General features: G+C 45.5%; 2 protein-coding genes across 2 annotated transcripts; both read right to left on the bottom strand.

The window, feature by feature from the left end:
• Positions 1-11834: 11834 nt before the first annotated feature.
• On the bottom strand, positions 11835-16969 carry LOC142068473 (interferon lambda-3-like). Its single transcript, XM_075117627.1, has 6 exons — positions 16960-16969; positions 16428-16588; positions 15296-15373; positions 14651-14794; positions 13792-13872; positions 11835-12646 (listed from the first exon to the last, which is right to left on the bottom strand). The coding sequence occupies exons 1-6, from the start codon at positions 16967-16969 to the stop codon at positions 12548-12550; spliced, it is 573 nt and encodes a 190-aa protein (XP_074973728.1). The 3' UTR covers positions 11835-12547.
• Positions 16970-22017: 5048 nt separating this feature from the next.
• LOC142068472 (interferon lambda-3-like) lies at positions 22018-24189 on the bottom strand. Its single transcript, XM_075117626.1, has 5 exons — positions 24028-24189; positions 23508-23585; positions 22894-23037; positions 22512-22589; positions 22018-22116 (listed from the first exon to the last, which is right to left on the bottom strand). Exons 1-5 carry the CDS (start codon positions 24187-24189, stop codon positions 22018-22020), a joined length of 561 nt encoding a protein of 186 aa, XP_074973727.1.
• Positions 24190-25351: the final 1162 nt, after the last annotated feature.

Here is a 25351-nt window from a genome sequence, read left to right as displayed (position 1 = left end):
TTTCCCTAATGGAGACAGAACGGGAGAGATACATGACTGACATGCCAGGTTGCCTGGCTTACCAGCCAGCGGGTTGGATGGTGTCTCATAAGCTAGGCCTGCACTGGAGACAAACCTAGCTCTAAATTTTCTTTTTACTGTTTCTTAAAACATTGTTAAAGCTACTGCAGGAGGCAGCTGGGGACACATCAGAATCAGTGAAATGCCCAGCTGAGTTCGGTGGCTTCCTATAGGGGACTGGGAAGTAAAAGAATTGTTACCATTTCTCATGTCTTCCTCAAGCCAACCAGTTCATTTGATTGGCTGTTAAATTAAACAGCTGACAGACGTGACAGTTTTCAGAAAAAGAAGAAAACAACATATTGAGATTCAGCAGAATTATCAGTTCTTTTCAGACCACTCTTCAGATGTCAGCTGTTGTAAATACTTGTACACTGTGTAGTCAAAGAATGAAGTAGCTAGTCAGTGGAGCAGGATACGTCATCCGATAGCATTTGTTACAAATTGATCCTACTTCTTTTAGTACAGCAAAGTGTGAACTAATCCTAATTTTATGCAAATATATATCTGCCACTTGCCAAATAGTTCTGATCAATAATTTTCAGGCTACTGACCGTTTTTTGTCTTTTTGCAATTTGATAGTCATTGTATATTTTGTTGCTGGGCTCCTAAATCCCATGACATTGTTTCTGCTCCATAATTTGATGACTGAACTATTTTTAATCCATGCACATTTTTGTATGAAATGTCATTTGTCAAAGTTTTGGCGGTAGGCAAACACTTTTCACAAGTACCCAACAATTCTCCAGACACAAAACGAAAACATGCTACAAATCATAGCAACTTGAACTCCCATTTTCTCCAGGAAACTATTCATGAATCAGAGCGTTTTTTGTTTAAATATTCAGCCATTAATAATACATTACAGGTGTAACGCCCTTTGCTTGTACAACATTCATTCCTTGCTGTCTACCATAGAGCACAACAGAAGCCCTCAATAAAGAGAAATTGTGTCGTAAGGAGAGGCTGCAGGCGAGTCACCCTTACCTTTCCGTGTATTTGCTGGGACGTTGCTTTAGTTGCCTCTTGTGTCTCCGGGCTGCTTTGCCTCTCTCTTGGCTCTGAATGTGGTTTTTCTTCTCCATTGCTCTTGCTTTTATACCAAAAGGCTCTTTCTGGTTAAGAAAAAGTACATGAAACCTCATTTTGCTTTAGTCTAGGGCAGAAAAACCCAGCTCTGCTGTCACCCAGCAAAGAGCAGCTAAGTGTTTGGAAAGGGAAAGCAAAAGTGAGGCAGTTATTACAGGTGAGCTCGAGTACTGAGGGATTTCCAGGTGAAGAAAACACTGTGCCATCACAAGTGAACTATGCAGGAGTTCCCTGCCTAGAGTAGGTGTGTATGTAGACGTGGCCTTTGCTGAATTGCAAAGCCCTTTGGGGTCCAGCGTAGAGAAGAATCTCAGCCCCTTTTGTTTTTAAAGTCCTCTTCCTTGCAGATATAGCCTCGAAAATGTAAAGTGAGCAGGTGGGTTGGAACCTGCTCACCAATCTCCTGCAGATCCTGGTTACTCACAGCAAACCAGGACTGGCCTTTAATGTCTAGACACATCACAGATGTGCACTGACGACTACAGTAAAGGCCGACATGCAGTAATTTCGGGCTGGGTGGGTATTTGTTTATCCATCCCATCTGTTTTACTTTTCACCACAAAAGCCAAGAACATACCGTCTCTGTGGAGGTCTTCTGTACTCTAGCATTACCAGTTAGCTGCAGTAGCATTTATTCCACTCGTGCACAGAGGCCCCAGTCAGGATCAGGGCCTTTGTACACAAAATAAAGGCAGTCCCCTCGATAAGTTTACAGTTTAAATGGAGCCTTGGCACAATGGGATTGTTGAACACACGTGAGGGGGAGAGACATGGATGGCAGTAATAGGAGCAAAGCTTTGCTTGGATTAATGAAGAGTACATGTTTGAGTGTCTCCTTTCCTAGGCGCAGCTCTTTGCAGTCCTCCGCTTCCCCCACCTGCCATCCCTAGACCTCACACTGTTCTCGTATGTGTGTTATGATCTGTTTCCAGCCTTTTGTTCTGATCTTTCTGCTGTAGAAAATGCCTGTATTCTACTGTCGTTTCCTTGCCTCGGTCAAGGCTGATCTCCATTATTCAGACATAGTCTGAGGAATAGAGCCAGACAACTTTTAAAGTAACAGATCTCATGCTCCCTTGCCTCATTTAAATGTGACCCAAACATGTCTCTGAAATACAAAGCTACACCACATAAAATAAAGATATTTTAAATGTTGTTTCTCCTTTGCTTACCTGCCAGTACGTAGAATGGTATGATTTTCAAGTGTTGCCCAGGCCCGACTATGATTTTTTTAATTGATACAAAAAGAAAAGGAGTACTAGTGGCACCTTATTGATACCATTATACCAGTTCAACAAAGTGTGGGTGCAGTTATGTCAGCATAACAGTGCCTGATACCGGAATAGTTATGTCTCTCCCTGAACAGGCAGAGCTATTGGCGGTATAAGACATCTGCATTCCTTTTAACCATACCGGTATACCACAATAGTCAAAGAAGTACAACATACTAGTTGTGAAAAGACTTTGATATCAGGGGCTTGCATTTGAGTAGATGAAAGAGCTCTAGTAACACAGGAAGCAGCTCACTCCTTTCTAGGAAACAGACTCTTGAATGACTACACTCAGGTTTTGGAAGGTAGAAAAACCCTTTGATTCACCTTTAAAGGGCCCTGTCTGCCACTACTTACTCAGACAAAACACCCGTTGACTTCAGTGGTATTCAGGCTATGAAAGCACTGCAGACCCAAAGCTAACCAGCTCCACCATGCCTAAGTCTCTGTATACTCTGTCAACTTCCTTTTATTAGCCCTGATTCCTGTTTATCTTTTATGCATTATTCTCTCTCTCTCTCTCTCTCTCTCTCGTCTGAGAGAATAAGTGTTAAGCATAACCAGGTAACTGGCAGGCGTAGTTATCAGTTATGTCAACACAGGTGTTTAAATTCCTGTTGCTACCTGTGCCATTGTAGGATGTGCATGATTTGCACACAAAGTTTCTAATGAATAAAAGGAAACCTGTGTGTATTTGTGCTGCTTGCCATGTATTAGATCAGGGCTTCTTATTCAGAGTAACAGGAAAATCCACAACTATATGGAAACAATTCTTAGCCCAAATAATTCAAAGGTAACTGGGTTCTGCCAGTGGCACCCTTTGAGGTAACTGACAAAAGAGAGATGTTTCCTGATGTTTGAAAAGCAGCTTTCTGACACCGACGAAAGTAAACTGCATTGGACACTATTAGCAGACCAAACAATACACTGCATCCAATTCGACTGCATGTATCAACACAGGACTCTGACGTACGCCTTGCTTCCATCAGGTTAGGAGCTAATGAAGCAAAAATGAAACTGGTTGAGTTACATCAACATATTGCTTCCGAAGTCCAGCTACGCAGGCAACCTATTCAAGAAGGAGAAATGGATTAATGGTATTCAAGAAGTGAAATGTTCAAAAGAAATTTTCAACCCATTCGGGTGCAGCTATTATTTCACAAGACATTTTAAAGAACTTTTTGGGGGTGTTGTTTAATAATTCAGGATTGTTAATTGCCTATTGTGGCTATGATAGCTTTAGAAGCAACTAGCAATAATAGTACCTAGCTCTTATCTAGCACTTTCATCTTTGGATCTCAAAGCGCTAGACAGAGGAGGTCAGGATCATCTCTATGTTACAGATGGGGAAACTGAGGCATGGTGAGGGAATTGATGTGGCTAAGGTCACCCACCAACCCACTGGTGGAGCTGGGAATTAACCCAAACCTCCTGCGTTCTAGTTCAGTTCCCAAGCCAGTAGGTGACACAAAGCAGACGCGTGCAGCTGTATAGCAAAGGAGTGGGGGTGGGAGAAGAACACTTCCATTTTAAGGCCACTATAGAACGCTAATACTTTCCATTAAGGGAAAATTCTGCTCCTCTTATGCAAGTCACATCAAAGTCTAGTTGCATGAGTCAGGCGAACAGGATCTGAACCTAAGTCTGGAAAGCATGTTTGCGAGAGAGCCTGTCAAGGTTCCCCCCCCAACTCTGAACTCTGGGGTACAGCTATGGGGACCTGCATGAAAGACCCCCTAAGATTATATTTTACCAGCTTAGGTTAAAACTTCCCCCCAGGTACAAATTCCTTTCCTTGTCCTTGGACAGTACTGCTGCCTCCACCAAGTGATTTACACAAAAATTCAGGGAAGGGTCACTTGGAATCCTTATCCCCCCAAAATATCCCCCCAATTCCCTTCACCCCCTTTCCTGGGGAAGCTTGAGACTAACATACCAACCAATTGCCTTAGCAATGGAAGCACAGACCACACCCTTTGTCTTCAGGAAACTGAAATCATTCAGGTTCTTAAAAGAAACACTTTATTTATAAAGAAAAAGTAAAAGAATCACACGTGCAAAATCAGGATGGAAGGTAAGTTTACAGGGTGATAAAAAGATTTAAAACACAGAGGATTCCCCCTAACTTTCCCTGCTTTCTCCTCAGCTCGGCCCCACTCTGTCTGACCCAGGCAATTCCAGCTCACACGGAGGATGGGACCTCCCTGGTCTTCTGACTCCCTGATTAGCCTGCTCGCCCTGTCATTCAGGCTGACCTGGAGCATGGGCCTCTCCCCATTGTTCCTGGGGGCTATCAGTCTCAGGGTCCTGATTCCCCATCGGCCCTTCCCTCTTTTTAGTACTGGGAGCTAGCAACTAAAACACCCCCACTGAATGTTAGTAAGGGGGCAACAGTCCCCTTATACTAGGATGGATAATTGCTATGGCTGACAGGAAGGGCTACATTAATAGTAGGTGACACACATGTTTTTTGGCTTTAAGATATCTGAAAAGCGGTAACGCTGCCTTAGCCAATGCCATGAGTGGAACTGATTCTGGAGTGGTGCTTTTTACACATTCCCACTTTCCCTTCAAAAGGGATACAGTGAAGCGCTTTTCATAGTGTTGCAACCCCAGGTGTTTATAAATTATGAGTCAAGCCTTGGAAAATCACCCGATTGTCTTAAAAATCGTGAGATTAAATGTTGGGTTCTTTGTAGTTGCCTTGAAGAATTGGAGCATTTGGGATTCTCAGTTCCATTTCAGCGGCTTTACCTACTTTGGCAGCACAAAGCTTGCTGCAAAGCTGTCATAACTGCTAACCTGGAATTTCCCTAACAGCTTTGGAGGGGGTGCAGATGCGGTAGCGGCTCTGAGTCTCTCTCCTACTCGTTTTGGCCCCTGGTTTAGGAAGTATGGCTAGGAGAGAAGAGGCTTTGGAACAGGGCTCATGGGTCTTTGGGGGTTTTTTTGGAGGGGGTGTGTGGGAGGAGCTACTGACAAGGTTACTTAGTGATGTCATTATTAGAAGAAACGTCCTCCAGAGGAAAACAGTAAAAGCCCTTAATTGTTTGCAATGATCTAACACATTGTGGAACAGATCCGGATTTTGCTTCTACCGATGTAAATGAGATCACGATCCATCCCAGTTTCTGTGTTATTAGAGTAGAGAAGAAGTATGGGACTCTCCGATACTGCTGCTTCCACGGAGTCAGGGTGAGTTCACTGAGCTGTAGGAGTGGAGAGTATCTTTGGCCGGTTCTGGTGCAGTTAAAGTCTTCGTGAGCCCCAGGCTGCTCAGAGACTAAGCAGAGCCCAGCAGGTTTGTCAGGCTTCTCTAAAGACTCTGGGCCAAATCTAGACCTGAGTTCAAATTCTGCTCCCGGTCACAGATATCCAACGCCATTGACTGCAGAAGGGCTGCCTGGGTGTAAGGGAGCAGAATTTGGCTCTGAGGCGCTATTTCACTGATTCACACCTTGTCTGCATGAAAAAGTTGTCCTGGCTTAATTTAGCCAGTGATTTTTAAACCCAAGTGGTGAAGTCAGTGCAGAAGGCTACGTAGACACGTGTAGTTTGTTTAAAGCAGGCCTCGTGCAGTTTAGCTTATGGCAATGGGCAAGGCCTTGGAGCAAACAGGCGCGCTCTGGGGAAGTCGGCGAGGTAGAGAGGGAGGGAATCCCTTCCCTGCTGACCCGCGGCTGTGGAATGGAATCATTGCTGCTCCGACTCCTGCCACTGCAACCAGCCACCCAGCCAGCAGAGCCCCTGTGCCCGGCCCTAGCAGCCATAGTCCAGCGTCTTCCAGACTCTTGAGAGCTGAGCCCCTCTTCAGACAAATGCAACCTGCTGATGCTCCTTTTAACCCTGTCACATGCTATTGAAGGACCATCTTAATGCATACACCTTCCAGGCCCCTCTATGTCGGGAAAGGCGGTACTAGTGGATCCCGCAGCCATCCCCTGCTCTGCTGGGCCTCCAACCTTTCTGTGTGACCACCAACCCCATGCCCGGGCCCAGCTGAATAAGAACCATTCCGATCCAAGAGGACTCTCTGCACCTGCGGAGGTGGCCTAAGTTATACCCCAAACCTGGCAATGGAATTGTAAATTGGAGTCTCTATCTGTTTACTCTCACCGAAGTTAGGTATATTCAGAAGAATTCCACATTTAGCAGATAGTTTAAGACTGAGTCTTTGGTTCCCAGCAACGGGAGACCTGGCTGGTGGGAAAGAAACCACAAAAGGTGTAGCTTGGTCATGCCAATATACGCAGGTGTATCTGTATATACATCTGAATACGCAGATGATTGCTCAAAGGTACTGTGCTGGCCAAATCCCCAGCTTTGCCATGCTCCTAACGACTGGGTAAAGCTGGATGACTGTGCAAACTCTGGGTTCTGTGCTGATCTTCCACAGCTCTGTCCAAAGAGGGATTGCTGACAATTTATATGACTTCTGAGCTTGAAACCTTTCTGCAGAATTGCTGCAAAGGGTTCTGTCCTTGGAAAGCATTGTTGGGATATATTATCTGAACCAACCATTTATGCACAATGGGTGTCAGCAATGGAAGAGTTGCGCTGACTTTCGAATGATCTGCAGCAATAATATTCATTGTGATTTCTACTCTAAGTTTACAGTAGAGGGTTAGAAATGGTCAGTCAACCAATTTAAAATGGCTGGACACTACTAATTGCTTTATCATTTAAAATAACTCATTCTACTAAAGTGGAGGTGAATATGGGCTCACAGCAACAAGACACATCCCAATATACAGCTAAAACCAATAAAGAGTCAATATTTGCACTCACCAGTCCCTGGACCATTGCTGCTTCTCACCACACTTGGCTGGGGAGGTGGAGTCCATGCACGGAGATCACGTTCCGTACCCATTGCTCTGAGCACAACCACCCCTTCATTGAGACCTTCAGCTTGCTTCTCTTCATCAAATATTAAATATCAGCTGTGCTTCGGCCGGTCCACTTCTAAGTATTTCAAGGTATGAGACTTCCACTGCTTCCCTTTCAGATTACATCCTAGTATTATAGATCCCACTGTCTAGATCTGACTCTCCTTTTCTTAATTTTGTCCTTCTGCTCCTAGTTTTGCGGAGCTGTACAATACAAAACAATACCCTTCAACACTCTCTAGAGCTATGTCTCCATCACCTAAATTATACACATTTAGCTCTCAGTTGTACTCCTGAGTCAGTCTGTCCAACAGTCTGAGAGTTGTTTTTTCACACTTTATCTTTCAGTTCTGAGCATGTGAGGTCCAGTCTAGCTCTCATTAAAGTCAATGGAAGGACACCCACTGTTAGAACAGAAATCAATTTTTAAAATGCCAATCAAAACAGCCATTGTGCAAATGCGTTTACACTGGCTGTGTTCACACTCCTGTTGTGTTTGCTTTCCACAAACACTGGTGTAATTGAGAATTAATAGCATAAATGATCAGAGAAAGCAAATGTTAAGCAGGCACACTTGCAGGTATTTGTAATGAGTGAACATTAAATTTACTTTCTGAGAGTGTTTGCAGATGATAGCTGGTTGATGATGTGGGAGGGATAGCTCAGTGGTTTCAGCATTGGCCTACTAAACCCAGGGTTGTGAGCTCAATCCTTGAGGGGGCCATTTAGGGATCTGGGGCAAAAATTGGGGATTGGTCCTGCTTTGAGCAGGGGGTTGGACTAGATGACCTCCTGAGGTCCATTCCAACCCTGATATTCTAGGATTCATAAATTATGCTCATCTACTCAGGGACAGAAGCTATATCATATCATATGACTTATGGCCTGCTGGGTGACCTTGGGCAAGTCATGTCACTGCTCTGTGCCTCAGTTTCCCCATCTGTAAAAAGTGGATAATGATAGTGCTGTCCTTTGTAAAGCATGTTAAGCTTTACTGATGAAAAACACGATAGAACAGTTAGGTATTATTATTAAGAAGCCACTCAGTTTTAGGTCGCATGGCTCAAACGTAATGTTTTGTTGACTAACAAGCCATAGGGTGAACAAAATGATGTTGAATGTTTTCCAGTCACAACGTTCTCAAGTGTGTTTGTTATTGGTTTGCAGGAATTTTGCGAACAGAAATAGAGGCAAAATTCCCTGGCTGTGAACTAATCACTCAGCTGTAATAGTCAAGAGAAAAAAAAAATCACATTTGTAAACATTGGCTGCTAAAGACTCTGGATGGGGTTTTCACTCCAAAGACCAAAGGAATGTGTTCAGATGCTTTTGATTTCCTCCAACCAGGAGACAGAGGGGGCAGGCTTGTGAGCTACCTACCAATGACCCAGTTCCATAATTCTCCGAATCGTGGTCCCTTTACCATATGCATAGTAGTACTAGGCCTAGAATGCACGGTATTGGATATGGCTCAGCATAAATTCTTATAGCAGAAGGGATGTAAGCCATGCCCCTGTGAGTACAATGCACCTGTGGCCAATGTGGGGGGGGGGCTCCCTGCCCCCAGAGGATCGAGCTGAATTGCAACAAGGAGCTGGTGGGTTGTGCTGGGGCCAGAGCCACTTTGGGCAGGCCCAGTCAGCTCCAAGGACCACACTCTCAGCCCATCTAGGCTGATGTGGCTTCATCCCAGCAGCAGGATACGCATGTTTCGGGGAGTGGGTGTGGGGGCATTCCTCTCCCAAATCCTCAGCACTTGATGCAGCAGCTTCCTCCACTGCACTCAGGAGTCCCCTGCCTTACAGCCCAGCTCCCTTCCCTACCCCAGAGCCAGACTTCACCCCTCTTCCCTGCTCCCTTTAACATCCTGAGTCCCTCTCCCATCCCCCTCAACTTAGCTTCTCATAAGCCAAGATGGCCACCATTTTCAAGCTCCACATTCCCTTCCAGGCTCCAGAACCTGCCTCTGTGACCCACCCCCCCCTCCCGGCTCCACCCCCACTGGCCCCGGGGCCCCATACCACTGCCTCTGTGACCCCCCCCCCCGGCTCCACCCCCATGCTGCCCCCAGGGCCCCACACCCCCTGCCTCTGTGACACTCTCATTTCCAACTCCCTTCCCCCCAGGGCCCCACTTCCTTTCTTCAACCCCCATACTGCCCCCAGGGCCTCACACAGCCTGCCACTGTGATTACCCCCTCCGCCAGCTCTCACAGATCCTTCACCAGGTTGCCATTTGTCACCCCTAAGGAAAAGTGCATCAACCAATTCCTTACGTGAAGTCTCCCGATCTGTTCCCTGCTGGCCTGTAGGCTGTTTATGTTCAGCAAATAGCTCGCCCCGGCCAGGGGACCAGGGCCTCTCCCTTCCCTCCTCATCCAGCCCCATGGCAAGGCCATTCTCTGCACCTACCTCCTTTGTCTCCTGGGCTGCTGTTGCCAACTGGGTCTTACTCCTCCCAGCCTGGGAGATGCTGGTATGAATCCCCCGTGAAACATGGGACTATCCTGGGGAAAAAGCAGGATGTCTTGCAGTCTTTTCTGAATTTTGTCATATTTGGTGTTATTCTTAAAACCCCAGCTCCTGGAGTCAAGTGATTCCGTGTGACTCTTAGCTTTGATTTAAAATATAAAAGTACATTTCTAGGCCTCATGATTGGGGGAAAAGGTTTATAAATGTGACTCCCCAAAGTCTCAATAACCAGCAGGCAATTACAAAAGAACCCATAATGTATTATTTTTAAAACAATCTCATGACTTTAAAGGCAATCTTGTGATTTGGTGGCAACCTGACTCATGATTTTTGAATTCTTGGGATTGGCAATAGTGTCACTTTAAATCAAATTGGGACTATGTCCTTGAGAGCCAAAATACTTTTTGCTTTTAATTCCAGAACTTCACCCTAGTGGGGAAGATGATGATACTTCACCAACATTTAAAGAGTCCCGGCTTGATTCTTTGCTTTCCTGAACCATTTATAAATATAGTCATTTGCACATATGCAAAGTGATGCAGAATAGGTATAAAAAGTGATCACTGTTGATTTGGTACCATTTTGCAGTAGTGTAAATAACAAATCCAAGTGCAAGGTTGCAATATTGCCCATCCCCAAAGATCCACAAATCATGTCAAAATCTAAATCTCATGCAATTAGACCAACAATCATGAGATTTTATTAAAAAAGATTCTCCTGTAGTTTTTTGGGTTGGTCTTTTGGATTCCCCTGTCCCCCCAGTGCGTTTGTGAGATAGTGTTGCTAACACTTCCATATTTATTCTGTAAGGTGATTGTGCCCCTCCACTGCCCATCCCATACCCAGCAAGTCATTCGGCACCCTGTCCCCAACTCAATCCTCTCTCCACATCAACTCTGCTCGTCCCCCTGTGTCCCCATCATTTCTACCCCTCCTTCCTTCACCGCAGCTCCTCCTGAAGCTGCTGTGTCCCTTCCCCGGCCCTCTCCCAGGGATGGGTGTTGCAGGGAGTGGAGGAGGGAGTGGAGCCTCTCTGAGCTCCTCTCTCCTCCACTCCTGTGACAATGGTGTTGGCACCTAAGGGGCAGAGACCTCTGACTGCTTCCTGCAGCAGCCTTGATTGGCTGCTCTTCCCCACGACCGGAGACAGTGGGAAAGACAGCCAATCAGAAGCCAGGCTGCAATTCCCAAGAGGGTTGGAGATTCTCACATCATCACCAGACAGACTCCAGCCCTGGCTAAAATCCTGCAACCTGTGAAAAAGTCACGAGCGGTAACAGCACTGGGGCAGCGGAGAATCAGGCTTTTTATATAGTGCATATAATAATATGAAAAATACCCAGCTCTTATAGAGTGTTTTTACGGGAAGGTCTCAAAGCACTTTACCAAGGAATTCGGTATCAGTATTCCCATTTTACAGATGGTACAGAGCAGAGACGTGACTTGCCCAACGTCATCCACCACTCCAGCAGGTCAGTGGCAGAGCTGGGAATAGAATCCAGGTTTCCCGAGTGCCAATCCCCAGTATCTATCCCCCTCAGACAAAAACAGGGCAAATTGCAGCCACGATGTACTCTGCAAGAGCAGTTGAATAGTTTGCCCAGACCTTCACACGGATATCAATGCGTACAAATAAAAAGGAAGCAAAAAGCAATACATGTTACAATCAGGCTCCAGTTAAAACAGCAGCATTTTACTCTAGAAGAGTGTGTCACATATATTGTGATAAGTATAGGATAGTAATTAGAGTCCGTGCTTTTTGCCCAATTTAAAGGCCCCATAATAGTCAGTCCTGCCACCAAGAGTTCCCCGGGATTTGCTATCGTGGGAAGATAGCTATAACTTTAGACTTTTCATTATTTTAAGTATCTCTGTTATGTCCCCTCTCACCATCCAGCTAATCAATTTCTCCTCATCGGGAAGTACTTCCCTGCCTTTAATGACTTTTGCTATTTTCTGCTTTTTGGAGGTGATGAGATCAGAACATAATGCAGTCAGCAAGTAGAGGGTCAATCATCAATTTATATCATTTCAGTTTTAATTTTACATCTTCCATTTTTACATTAAATATTACAAAAATAGCCCATTTGATAAATATGCACATAAAAATGATAGATACAATAAATAACTTAAATACAAATCAGATTTGTTTAAATAAGGATCGCATCAGATGGCTTAACATTATGTCAGCCAGTAAAACAAAAATAGATTCTCGGAATCTGTCTAATACAGCAACACCTTCCATGCATCAACATTATTGCATTTTCCAGCATCTTTCTAAGACAATAATGAAATAGTCACTAGTCTGTAAATCAAACAAACGGTGGGAAAAACTAGTCCTTTAAATTAAAATAAATAACAGCAACACAACATACTATTGGCAAATATTTTTGCGTAGCAATCAACCAATACAATAAATAATACTATCCTCTAGGGCCAAATTTTAATCCCACTGAAATCAATGGCCAATCTCCCATTGATTTCTGTGGGAACAGGCCTTACACTTTAGCTGCACTTAAGGAATTGGCCTACAACCAATCAGGTACTGGCAATTGGAGTTGGAGAGATCTCTTCCTGAAGATCAGCTGTATCGGAGTCTTTTGTTCAGAGATCATGGGTGATGGGTATCCGTGGTAAGATGCCAAGTCAGAAAGAGCATTGTGCCTGGTTAAAATACAGTATCCTGTAGGAAGGATTCAGGGTTCCCATTTGCTGGGCTCTCCAGTGTCTGGTTAGACGCATGAGGTGAGACAGTGTAAAAACTTTGCGTTTAGGTGCAGAACTCCATGTAGGCTGCGCACTTCAAGTCTTCGTTCAGGAGTCGGAAGAGATTGAAGATCACAGATGCTTCCAGGCACCCCGGAGTCTCCTGGGACAGGAGAGAGGGAGTGAACACATTGTAACAGAGAATGGCTGGCTCACACTGGGCGAGGGAAAGTTACTGCACAAAGGCCTGATGGAAGGGGGTGTATATAGATAGGGAGCACAGAGCATGCAGAAAAAGGGTGAACAGAGCAGTGTCTACACAGGGACATCCAGGAAAGCTAATCTGAACAAACTGTGTGAATTTGAAGTGGGTTAGTTAATGGCATTAGATCCCTGTGTGAACACCCTCATTCAAAATTAAAGTGGTCTTAATTGGGTTACTTCACTTCCAGAGATCGCTTTAACTCTGAATAACAGCATCCATACAGGGATTTAATGCAGTTTAACTAATCCCCTTCAAACTCACATCTTTAGTTAATTCAGATTAGTTTTCCTGGATGTCCCTGCGTAGACAAGACCTTACAAACACTCGAACCTAAGTAAATACTCATTTACACGGTGCTCTAATGTTCTGTAATTCTAAATATATAACAATGTGTGCTGTAGTCTATTACATTAAGCAGTGAGTCTGAATGAAGCAAAAGGCACAATGATCTGGGGTAACAGTCAACTTGACAGGTATTATCTTTGTCTCGATCCGATTCCTAAGAAGGCCTGGGCTTTGGCAGATCTGTACGAATGAATGATCTCTGGGCCTCTTTTCCCATTGCCCAGCCCAGCATCTCCACCTCTTTAAAGCGAATAGCAAGTTGGTGTAAAGCTCTGCCAGCAGTGTGAGGGAGGGGGGATTTCAGAGTCAGCAGCATTTTGCACAAATATAAATGATTCCACAAGGTACAAGGTACTGAGCAATGGAGGATCAGATGCCTCGTGTTTATCTGAAATTCTGCTATTTGCATCCTATGGGAGGACCCAAACTAGGCCACAAGGTAAAGGGTGTTTTCTGGATGCCTGGTCTGTTACTGTCTGACAGCAGATGTAACAACCCTTCCTGATGTGAGAGATTTACCAGCTTTCTGAACTAATTCAGTCTCAGGACACCTAGACTGCTGAAGGTCCTGGACAATATACAGGACACCATCCTGCACTGGCCCCATGGGAACGGAATGGAGCTGATGATCCTGTATGGATTTGTTCCCACTAACATGTGATGGAAGTTCGTCTTGTGTGTTTGCCAAATGTACTCACCATTTTCTTGGCGGCATGGAATTTTAGGAGCCATTTAGTCAGTGTCTGGGAGCGTTGATGGCCGTGAGGCTGATGTCTAGCCTGAAAAGAAAATCAATCCATGAAGCAGACTGGCACATGAGTCGAGATTTCAGGAACAGTGGCTGAGCCTCCTTCCTCTCAGTACAAGCCCAAGGCAGATCTTGGTTTGATTGAGTTTATCTAGTTCTCTACGCTTGTGGATTCCATGTTAACCTTCCATGTTCTATTAATAATACCAAGCATTTGTATTACATTGTTCAACTTCAGAAGTGTTTGAAGCATTAACTCAGGGCTTTACTGAGGCCTGTGGGAATGGCCCTGTGTAGGGGGAGGTATGCCTTGTGCTCCCCAGAGGAGCTCTGGGAGGAACTCCACCTAGTAGAAACTGAATATGCCCTGGAGCTGAGCAGGAGTACAGCATACTCCCTCAGTGTATGCAGCCACCCATGGGTCTGCCTCCTCCCAGTTCCTCCCCACCTCCACTGCGATGTTCTGGGGGGCACATGGAAACAACAGTAGCTGTGCGAAAGAGATCACAGTGTCTGCAGTGGAACCAAACTACAGCCCAGAAGCCGACAGTGGGGACATAGCTGCTTGCACAGTAGCAGAGCAGCCAGGCATCATCTGTCCCTAACTAGTTAATCAAGTTAATTAGCTAATTAGATGATGTATCTGAGCAAGGCATACAGCAACTATGTTATGTGCAAACCAAAGTCCACGATTACTGGCACAAGGATTAGTAGATTCTGGATCCACTTAAGGAATTAGTGCTGTTCGGAGTTCAATACACAATTCCCAGACCCACTGTGGCACGAGACATTTGCAGTCCAATACTCACCCAGCTCTTCAAGTCCTCTCTGATGTGCCTCAGGATTTCTAATGGCTTCACAAGCTGCTCAGACAGACTGGGATCCCCAAAGTTCTCCAGCACGTCAATAACGAGGTGCAGCTCCGTCTCTACCAGGATCACTCTGTCGTGCACCTAGGGAGAGAATGTGCAGGTAAAACAGTGTGTCCAGGGGAGTTGCAGACAGGGAGATAAGGAATGTTTGTGTTAGCAGCAGGTAGGAGTGGCCTGCTTCAGGAGACTTTCCAAAGCCGTGGCCAATGGGAAACGACCTACGACGCAAGGGAGGTGTGAATCCACTCAGTACACAGAGCCTGCTAGTCATGACCCTTTGGACTCTGTTGCTTACACCTTCCTTCCTTGGAATCCAACAACATTTTGTGCTTCAGATCACTCTCAATCTCAATATCTGACTTCCCAGCCCTAAGTGTATACAATATTTAGATACAGAAAAAGGGCTGGATTCCAACCTCAGATGACGCCTGTGTCATCTGGGAATAAATTCCTTCTCCATGTTACTCTACAAAAGGATCACGTGAAATCAGCATCCAGCTTAGAAAGAGACAGTACGGCAACCTTGGAAAGAAGCAAGTGCTGTTTTGTAACTTTGTCTCTCTTGGCAGAGGTCTTTCTTACCGACAGCTCTTTGACTTCCCAGTTCCGGTGGAAAATATTGGTGTTGCATTTTCGGTCTGACAACAGCATGATGTCCTCCTGGAGGCACAAAATAAGAACACAGGGAAATGTGTAAAGGAAACAAAGCAGGGGAGAAAGTGCCAAATTCGGTCCTCAGTTACATCATATAACCCCATTCAGCCATGCAAAGGTACAAAATCCTGGCACAATTTGACTCAACACCTCGATCCCCTAAGAATGCTGCTGTACTAGAGTCCTGGCTCTTCCCGAGAAGGTGCCAAATATGGCACAGAAGTCAACAACACGCGCTTGTCATATTGCTTTGCTGGTTTCAGGTTGTGAACTGCATTTGTGCAGGAGTTTAACTGAGAAGCGGCATCCTTTAACTCTTGACCACTCATCTGAGTGGTGCACTTCCTCCGCTTCAGCATTGGTTAACGTGGAATGTTTGCACGACTGAAAAATAAATGACTTGATCTCTCTAATGCTGCTTGATGGCATGACATGAATTTGGGTTCCTCAAATTGTCTGTTTAAAGGACTAGACTCAGTTTTCTTTGGAAGGAAAAGATCGCCTATAGTTAAAAACTGGGTCTCATTCTCTAGGTTTGATTGTAACTCAGGAGAGAGTTTGAACGCCTTTCAAAACTTTCTGAGATTTAAGATTAAGAACGGTTGACTCTGTAAGAAATCCGAGCTGGCCAGGCCCTAACCTCCTTAGACTGACTCGAATCAGGAACACCCACTTAGACAGGTTGCCCCTTCTTTCTCTCCTAGCTCCTTTCTAATAGTAAGAATGCCATTCTCCCCTTGCTATTGTCTAATCTGTGATTCTGCTTTAGATCAGTTCCCACCTTCCTGCCCTGTCCATGACTCTGCCTCTCTCTGACTCTTGCCGGAGCTGAACATTCTGAGCTTTGCCCTTTCTTAACTAAGACTGGGTGGGGGATCACCAACAAAGAAGATCCAGACAGAGAGACTTCTCTCTATTTCGTCTGCAACCCTACACCCCAAACTTACCGAAGCATATTTCATCTGCCCACAGTAATATGCCGAGAAGGCTGCGGTTGAAACTACAGCCTAGCACCCACATTGCCATTATTGCCCTACTTATGTGTCTTCTTTGCACTTACAAATCTGTCCTTGACATTCTTGAAGGTCTCCAGTTCCCAGGGTGGCAGGGACTTGTATTTTGAGAGGTGGCACGTCTTCCTCTGAGCCCCTTTGGGAAAGGCCTCCGTAGACATTGTCCATAGGGTCAGGACAAGGAGCAATTTGCAAGCCATCATTTTTCCTAATTGAATCAGAAAGGGGAAATACACACATCACTCCATTTCCAGGTTACCAGGATTATAAACTGTATTTTTGACAGTCTGACAAGGCGGGGAAAGAAGGGGTGCAGGAAGATGAGGGCTACAATCAAATATATACATTGGTGGCTTGACCCCAAAGATCGCAGCTGAGCAAACTCAACTCTTCTATTCACAAATGTTTTCAGATCAGGCCCCTTAATTTACGGCCCCCAGCACTAATAATAAAAAATAAACTGGTAAGAGACTTAGGGGGACGGATAATGTTTGATCCTTACTCTTTAGAGTAGATCACAGCAGATCAGTCGAGTAAGCCCATGTGCTAGACAGACGCCCCAGACCTCGTGGCACATACCTTGGAGCATGTTTGCTGGGAAATGGCTTTAGTCTCGTCTTCTTCCTCAGGGTTGCTTGGCCTCCCTCTGGTCTGTGAATGTAGCCTCTCTTTTCCATTGCTCTTGCTTTTATACTCTTTAGGAAAAAATAAAATGAAATCTTGTTTTCCTTTTGTCGAAGGAGAAAAACCCACGCTCTAATACGGCTGGAATCAATGGAAACCGGAAAGTGAAAGTACGGCAGGTGCATCTAGCTCATAACCCTCTGCCCTCCTGAGCTGCGTGTGCCACTACCAGGGATTCCCAGGTGAGGGAAACTCTGCATGACATCATGACAAAATGATGCAAGGTTTCCCTGCCTAGAGTAGGCGAGTTCTGTTTCTAATCTTAGCATTGCCCAGTTTCCGGATTTGCTGTGTTACCGTAATGATCCACCGAGCAGCCCTTTCATTCATTTTTTCCCCCGCCCTCAGGAGTGACTCTGCGAGTCATCACTGATGAGCGAAGGGCGAAAGGACAGTGGTCTCAGTACTCTCACAATGGGCAGAGAGGGACTGTTCCCAGGAGGGAGCCTTCCCTCGCAGTCTTGATAACATCCAGGTTAAGGATCCACGTTTGTGATTTACCTGGGAAGCAAGGGCTGGGGGAAGGAAAACCTGGGAAGCACTTTTGGCGATGGTCCAGGGGGGAAGAGCCAGCCACAGGCTGTCTGAGCGCTGGGCCAGGCTGAATGGGAGTGTGGCAGGGGAGCAGGCTGGGGCTGGCAGGAGGTGAGCGGGAGCTGCAGAAATAGTGCGATACAGCCTGGGGGGAACAGCAGAGACTGGAGGGGGGAGGCACGGAGGTAGCAGCTTTCCAAGGTACTCCAGACCCAGGGCACTGGTCTAGAGAAGGACTCCTTTTCGCCACTGGGGAGGGGCTGTGTGCTCTCAGAGGCACCGACATAAATAAGGACCGTGTGTCAAGAGGGGTTTGTAAGCAGGTAGCTTGCAACAGAGGCTCCGACAGGTGGCCAATAGGAAGACAACTCACAGAGACTCCCAGTTAAAGCACCAGCAACAAGCCTGAACTGTGGCCAGTGGGACTGGGACCTAGAAGCCAATATTAATTTCCCTCCAAAAAGGGATGGCTTACCAAGGGCAGGCCAAGGCCTCGGCCTGACTCGCCCCTAGGGCAAGGATACTCTGGCGTTCAGCATGAGGAGTGGCTGTAGTTAGGAACTAGCACATGTATCTTTGGTTGTAACCGTTCAAACCACTGTGGTGAGGGAACTCGCACCCTTTCCTTCGTCCAGACCTCGTAAGGAATCGTTGCAGCTGAGCTGTGAGTGCATGGGCCTGTTCGGTAGAGAAGCTGGTTGACAAAGACTCTGCAGAATTCTTCTCTCTTCCGCCTTACAGCCTCTTCTGTTGTTCTTTCATACCAGTCACATCTCGGACTGTTTCTGGCTGCATCTAGTTGGGGCTGTAGATGAAATGGATCAAAGAGAAATCTAGGAGGCCATCAGATCTGATAACTGGAACGGAGGTTAACAATGAGGTGGGCCTGAGATCAACCCTGATGCAACCTATGCTTTGATGGCATATGAACTCTGAATCCAAGACTCTGTGTGAAGATGGGGCTGGTGGAAGAGTTAGTGATCTTTCCTCCTTTTCTGCCTTTGACTTTTTGTTGTTTTACTAACTCTCCAGCCGTCTCTGCTGCTCAGGTAGGTGACCAGCTGTCCCAGTTCTGAGGGCCAGGCTGAGCTGATTCAACTGATACTAGAATTTATGCTGCTGTGACTAGAACCAGCTCGGCCAACTTGTTAGCTTTTTGCTGCTGTCAGTTCCAGCTGGGCCGCTGGGCATGGGCTCTCCTGGCTGCTTCATGGAACCAGGCCTGTGTAAGAGAGTGACTTGCTGGTAGGGTTGCCAACTTTGACTGGACATATTCCTGGAGGATTCATCAGATGACATCAGGAAAATCCTGGAGGGTTGGCAACACTACTTCCTGGCCAGTGCACCCCTGCTACTCATTAGGCATAGCACAGCAAGCTCACCTCTCCTTTGGGCCCCCACTGATAGCAGCTCTGGTGGTGCCGTGGTCTGCTGCTTCCTGTGACATGGCCTCTGCCCGGGTAACATAGAGCCCCACCCCTTCTGGCATAAACCAACGGTCAAACACACACTTCCCTGTCACCCTTACCTTGGGCCTTCGATCTGACACCAGACTCGTCCATTCCACCTTCCTGAGAGGGCTGCTAGGGGGGCACAGGCCTTCCCTCGCCCTGGGTTCTGCTATCCCTGGATAGGCAGCCAAGGCCTGACTGCGCAGACTCCTTGTGACCTCCCTGGACCGCTTCCTACCTGGCCCTGTCGTGGGCCTTTGACTCAGCCTCTTGCCAGGCTCCCAGTGTCTCAGCTCTGCTCTCTCTAAGCCTCTTCCCTGGGCTCACTGCAGAGCTTCTAAGCACTTCCTGCCACCTGGCTGGTTCTGCTGCAAGGGAATTTTCTCGGTGCCCCTGGCAGGGCAGTCCCTGACCCAGCTGAGTCTTCCTACCCCTGAACACCTCCACCAGCATAGAGAATCATGGGTGCACTCACTTCCCCCAGATTTCCTTCACTTCTGCCTTGGGTTATCAAATCCTTCATTGAGTTCTTCTACTTTTCTTCACTAGGCCCACATGGCTGCCATGCTGTGGCTGAGGAGGTTACTGGTCTTTGATCCTTTGATCACATGGACTGTGAATGCATAGCTTTGGTCTTCGTAAGTTATTTCTGTGGCGAACTGGCCCATCCAGTTCTGAATACCTCCAGGGCTAGTTGAGAGCTGTGTCTGGTGACTTTAACTCCGTGAGGGGTTGAAGGTGCTCGTAGGTCCCCTCTGAGATGATTGCAATGTCAGTTCCTGAGTTAATTTTAAAGTCAACAGTCTTGCCATAAATATTCACTTTCACTGTCCAAGCAGGCTCTATATCATCACAAGTGATAGATCCCAGAAAGAATGGCTCTTAATTGTCTGTAATATGAGTCAGCTCCCTGACTGCTTTGGTGCAGCAAACAGGTGCAAAATGTCTATATTTTGTGCATTTAGTACACCGTGTATCTCTGGTTGGACATGCATCATCTCTTGGACTATGACTTTTTCCACACCTTGTTGACGTAGGCAGAATCTGTCCCTGTCCCTTGTTGACGTAGGCTGAATCTGTCAGGAAGCTCTTTGGGAATAACTTTTACTATTCATCCTGCATCTGTTAACAGCTTCTAAGCTAGTTTTTGCTTTTGAAGTTCTGAGAGTTGCTCTTGGTTTCCCTGTCTCACCAGCTCTGATGGCTTTGTTACTTGAATAGCTGTGGCTAAAATTCAATCTTTCAATGGTAGCTGCTGCGAAAGCTTTTTAATCAGTTACTGCAATAACTAGCCTGTCTATTTTCATGTTTTGCATTCCCATAATCATTGTTTTCAGCCAGAGTATGCAGAACTCTTATGAAACAGTCAACATTTTCCCATGGCTCTTGAATTCTCTATACATCAGAGATAAGTGGTTTATGAAAACTAAATAATGTATCAAAGCTAGCTAGAACTCTTGCATAGTCATGTTTGTGACTGTCTTCAGTAAAAATGAAAAGGATTTAGAGATATGCTCTGCCTGTGTCTCCACAGCATACCTGAAAGAAGATACCTGCATATCTCCAGTTTCTTTATGGACCTTGGTAGCAATGTGAAATCTTGCAAAATATTGTTTCCAGCCTGTCCATTGTGAAGGTTTGTCAAAGCGGATGTTCTCTGGGGCATTGAAGAGTGGCATGTTGATGAGATCCTGCAACCTTTCTTGCTGTGTTCCTTCTGTCTGCAACCTTTCTTGCTGTTTTCCTTCTGTTTCTGTTTTTAGTTTACTCCTGACAACAAGTCATGTTCTCCTGTACCAGCTATGTGGTCAGGACTCCCCAGGGAACATTTGTCTAGCTCTAATGGTAATGCCAAAAGGAAGGAGAAAGACAAGATTCACAGCTCTCTTTGGCCTTTAGTTGCCCGTTTGGAAATGCAGTGAGGGTGATCCAAAAGCAAGCAGCTTTGCAATGTAAGAGGGAGGCAGTGTGGCCTAGAGGCTAGAGTGTAAGACCGGCTCTCAACATCCTTGGCTCTGCCACTGGCCTGCTGAGTGATCTGGACAAGTCACTTTGCCTCTCTGTGCCTTAGTTCCCCATCTGTAAAATCAGGAATAATGAGAAGGACTTCCTTTGTAAAGCACTGTGGGATCTACTGCTGCACAGCACTCTGCAGGAGCTGGGTATTATTACTACAGTGCACCCAATTTTCTGTTAACAAAATGCTTTTAATTGAAAGACAGGAATGCCAAAGCCTGGGAAAACAATTTTATTGGTTCACAATTATAAATAAAAAGGCATAATCTTAGTAATAGATAAATACATAAATAATAAATAGCTGATCCATAATAAAGAACACTTTGGTTCAAGTCTGGAAGTTATACAAATCAATTACCCTTCTTAGTCAGGTTATAATACATAAAGAATCAGCAAGATAAAAATATACTCTGTATAAATACATCTGCCGAGGATATTTACAGTAAGAATGCATTTCCTGAGGTTGTTTCTAAGAGATCTGAAGCTGTGACTAGTATGTAAATCCTAGAACTGGAGTGCGTTGTTTTGTTGTTTTAAATTAAAGCTTATGAAATGTTTCCAATATTTTTGGATCTGTTCCCTTGGCTAAAATGCATTCATATAGTGACAATACAATTACATTCAATAAATAATATCCCCAGAGGCCAAATCCTATTGAAATCCTAAATTCCAACTGTGATGAAAAATGGTCCTACAATTAATCTTCTGTAAGGAGTCTAGAGTGCTGCACCAGCTGGAAGTTGGAGCAACCTGGAGGCCAACTGTTGTGTAATTCTTTGGTATAAAAGGATGGAATCAGTTTGCTTGGGGACCTATGATCAGAAGCCAGAGGGAGAAGATGAATGTTCCTGGTTGACCCATGTCTTCTCCCAATATGTATGCAGTGCTCTCAGGCTAGGGACTCTCCGGTCTCTAAGTAGATGTGGACACGGGCACTGCAGAGACCAGATGGCTACACACAGAGCTCCCTGTAGGCTGCGCATCTCAAGTCTTCATTCAGCAGTCGGAAGAGATTGAGGATCACAGATGCTTCCAGGCAGCCAGGTGTTTCCTGGGAAATGAGAGACTATTTACAACAGGAAGTGTGAATGCGGCTAAATTAAAGCCACCATTCTTAAAAACGAAGAGATAATAAGGATAGAAATCTCCCTGCTTCACCCCTCCTCCCGCATTTCCTAAAAAGCCTGATTTATTGCAGAGGGTCAAAATCCCTGGTGGTATAATCTTGTTACAGACAGTCACTGTAGCAGCAGACACAACAGGGTTTTTTTATTGAGATCTGCTAGATTTGTGCACAGCTACAGTTCTGGGATTATTGAAACAGGCTGGACAAGGCACCAGAGAATAGACTGTAGAAATCCACCCTGGCCTCTGGGATGGGAACCTAGTTCCTTCTCTAATTTGTATGGAAGTTCCCTTTCCTCATTGTCTCGACTGACTACTCACCGTCTCTTTGCTCTCATGGAAATTTTGGAGCCAATTGTTCAGCCTCCTGGAGTGTCGATGAGAATGAGTTTCTCTGGTCTGAAAACAAAATTGATACAGACTGGTTGGTGCCCAGAGATTTCAGCCGACAGTGGACCAAAGCCCTTTCTCTCCAGGCGCAGAGCAGTTGTTGCCCTGACATAGTCTAGGCGGCTACCCTTGTGCATATCATATCAACTACCCCCGCTTTCAATGTCCTATGTAAGGATGGGCCCAAAGCAAGGGCCACATGCAAGTATTTGTGGGTACAAGGTAAAGCAACCCATTTGGGAAATTCCTAAGGGTTCTCCTTGAAGAGATTCACATCTGGCACTGAAAGAGAAATCTGTCACTGAATACTCACGCAGCCCCTCAGGTCCCCTCTGATTTGCGTCAGGATTTCTAGAGGCCTTGAGAGCAGCTTGGACAGACTGGTGTCCTCAATGTTCTCCAGCACGTTAATGGTAAAGTCCAGCTCCTTCTCTACCAGGATGACTCTATCGTGCTCCTGGGGAGAGAAACTCGTAGGTAAGACAGTGTCTGTGGGAGAAATATACACAGCTGTGCAGATACAGGACTAGAAATTCTCATGCGTAGGGGTGGTTACACTAGGTTGAAACAGGAGATTTTCCGAAGCCACTCAGGGCTTTATTGATTTGTCAGTAAATGAAATATTGAAATCACTCTGGACTGCAAACAGCTTCATCTCCACACGCCTTTCTTGACACCAGTTTATAGCCAGTGAGAAGACACCTGAACTGAAGGTGAGGGGTGACCCTTATTTACACTGAGAAAGAGCCACAGTCAGATCAGATATGCTCCTGACTCAATCAGTGACTTCCAAGTCAATGGTCAGAGTGCCATGTGTCAGATTAGCATAGGGCTAAGTGAGATCAGATTCAGAGGGGGCACATGTGAGGAGAGAAGCATCTGCTAGCATGTGACCTTCTTGTACCCCTTGACTGAGATTTTTCGTACCGACAGCTCTTGGACTTCCCAGTTCCGGTGGAAAATCCTGGTGCTGCATTTTCGGTCTGACAACAGCATCATGTCCTCCTGGAGGCAGAAGGAAAGAACAGAGACCCATATGTATGTAGGAGCAGGAACAAACCTGTACTAGTTCTTCCCTCAGTTCTATCCATGCAATCCCAGTGGTGATGCAGGGAGAAGAGATGCTGGTATCAGATGTCTCCCTTGTATCTCTCGGGCTGGTATCCTCAAGGGATATGACAGAGATACTCATGACAAACTTTAAACTGTGCTTTGTCATCCTACTCCAGTGAGGAGAGGACCTGGGTTCAGCAGACGCTGTGCTAGAGCCCTGGAGCTTGCCAGCAGGGTGCTAGAGCTGGGAGAAATGTAAAACCAAATCCTTCTTGATAATTGGTTTTGAGCTTCTTCCCTGAGTCCAAAGGGACACGCAGAGAGGGCTGCTCTTCAGATTACAGCCCAGGGCTCACAGTGCTGTTATTGCCCAGGGTGTGTTCTTCACACTTACAAATTTGTCCTTGGCTTTCTTGAAGGCCTCCAGTTCCCGAGGTGGCAGGGACTTGTATTTTGTGAGGTGGCATTTTGTCCTCTCAGCGCCTTTGGGAAAGGCCTCTGTAGTCATCGTCCAGATGGCCAGAGCAAAGAGAACTTTGTAGCCTACGTTCACCATTTTCCCTAACGGAGACAGAACGGGAGAGATACATGACTGACATGCCAGGTTGCCTGGCTTACCAGCCAGCGGGTTGGATGGTGTCTCATAAGCTAGGCCTGCACTGGAGACAAACCTAGCTCTAAATTTTCTTTTTACTGTTTCTTAAAACATTGTTAAAGCTACTGCAGGAGGCAGCTGGGGACACATCAGAATCAGTGAAATGCCCAGCTGAGTTCGGTGGCTTCCTATAGGGGACTGGGAAGTAAAAGAATTGTTACCATTTCTCATGTCTTCCTCAAGCCAACCAGTTCATTTGATTGGCTGTTAAATTAAACAGCTGACAGACGTGACAGTTTTCAGAAAAAGAAGAAAACAACATATTGAGATTCAGCAGAATTATCAGTTCTTTTCAGACCACTCTTCAGATGTCAGCTGTTGTAAATACTTGTACACTGTGTAGTCAAAGAATGAAGTAGCTAGTCAGTGGAGCAGGATACGTCATCCGATAGCATTTGTTACAAATTGATCCTACTTCTTTTAGTACAGCAAAGTGTGAACTAATTCTAATTTTATGCAAATATATATCTGCCACTTGCCAAATAGTTCTGATCAATAATTTTCAGGCTACTGACCGTTTTTTGTCTTTTTGCAATTTGATAGTCATTGTATATTTTGTTGCTGGGCTCCTAAATCCCATGACATTGTTTCTGCTCCATAATTTGATGACTGAACTATTTTTAATCCATGCACATTTTTGTATGAAATGTCATTTGTCAAAGTTTTGGCGGTAGGCAAACACTTTTCACAAGTACCCAACAATTCTCCAGACACAAAACGAAAACATGCTACAAATCATAGCAACTTGAACTCCCATTTTCTCCAGGAAACTATTCATGAATCAGAGCGTTTTTTGTTTAAATATTCAGCCATTAATAATACATTACAGGTGTAACGCCCTTTGCTTGTACAACATTCATTCCTTGCTGTCTACCATAGAGCACAACAGAAGCCCTCAATAAAGAGAAATTGTGTCGTAAGGAGAGGCTGCAGGCGAGTCACCCTTACCTTTCCGTGTATTTGCTGGGACGTTGCTTTAGTTGCCTCTTGTGTCTCCGGGCTGCTTTGCCTCTCTCTTGGCTCTGAATGTGGTTTTTCTTCTCCATTGCTCTTGCTTTTATAC

Source organism: Caretta caretta, chromosome 11 (genome assembly GCF_965140235.1).
Source record: "Caretta caretta isolate rCarCar2 chromosome 11, rCarCar1.hap1, whole genome shotgun sequence".
Taxonomy (NCBI): domain Eukaryota; kingdom Metazoa; phylum Chordata; order Testudines; family Cheloniidae; genus Caretta; species Caretta caretta.
The sequence above is the reverse complement of the archived record's forward strand: the minus strand, read 5'-3'. Positions and strand labels throughout refer to the sequence as shown.

Bases quoted from the DNA above. Each gene is read 5' to 3' on its own strand.
- LOC142068472 (XM_075117626.1), bottom strand. From the start codon at position 24,189: ATGGTGAACGTAGGCTACAAAGTTCTCTTTGCTCTGGCCATCTGGACG. The intron at 23,038-23,507 runs GTACGAAAAATC...TTCTCTCCCCAG, and splicing joins GGGAAGTCCAAGAGCTGTCG to GAGCACGATAGAGTCATCCT. The intron at 22,590-22,893 runs GTGAGTATTCAG...TTTTGTTTTCAG, and splicing joins GAGGGGACCTGAGGGGCTGC to ACCAGAGAAACTCATTCTCA.
- LOC142068473 (XM_075117627.1), bottom strand. The intron at 15,374-16,427 runs GTAAGTGCAAAG...TTGTGCCTCCAG, and splicing joins AGAATGTCAAGGACAGATTT to GAGGACATCATGCTGTTGTC. The intron at 12,647-13,791 runs GTGAGTACATTT...CTCCTGTCCCAG, and splicing joins TCCATGCCGCCAAGAAAATG to GAGACTCCGGGGTGCCTGGA.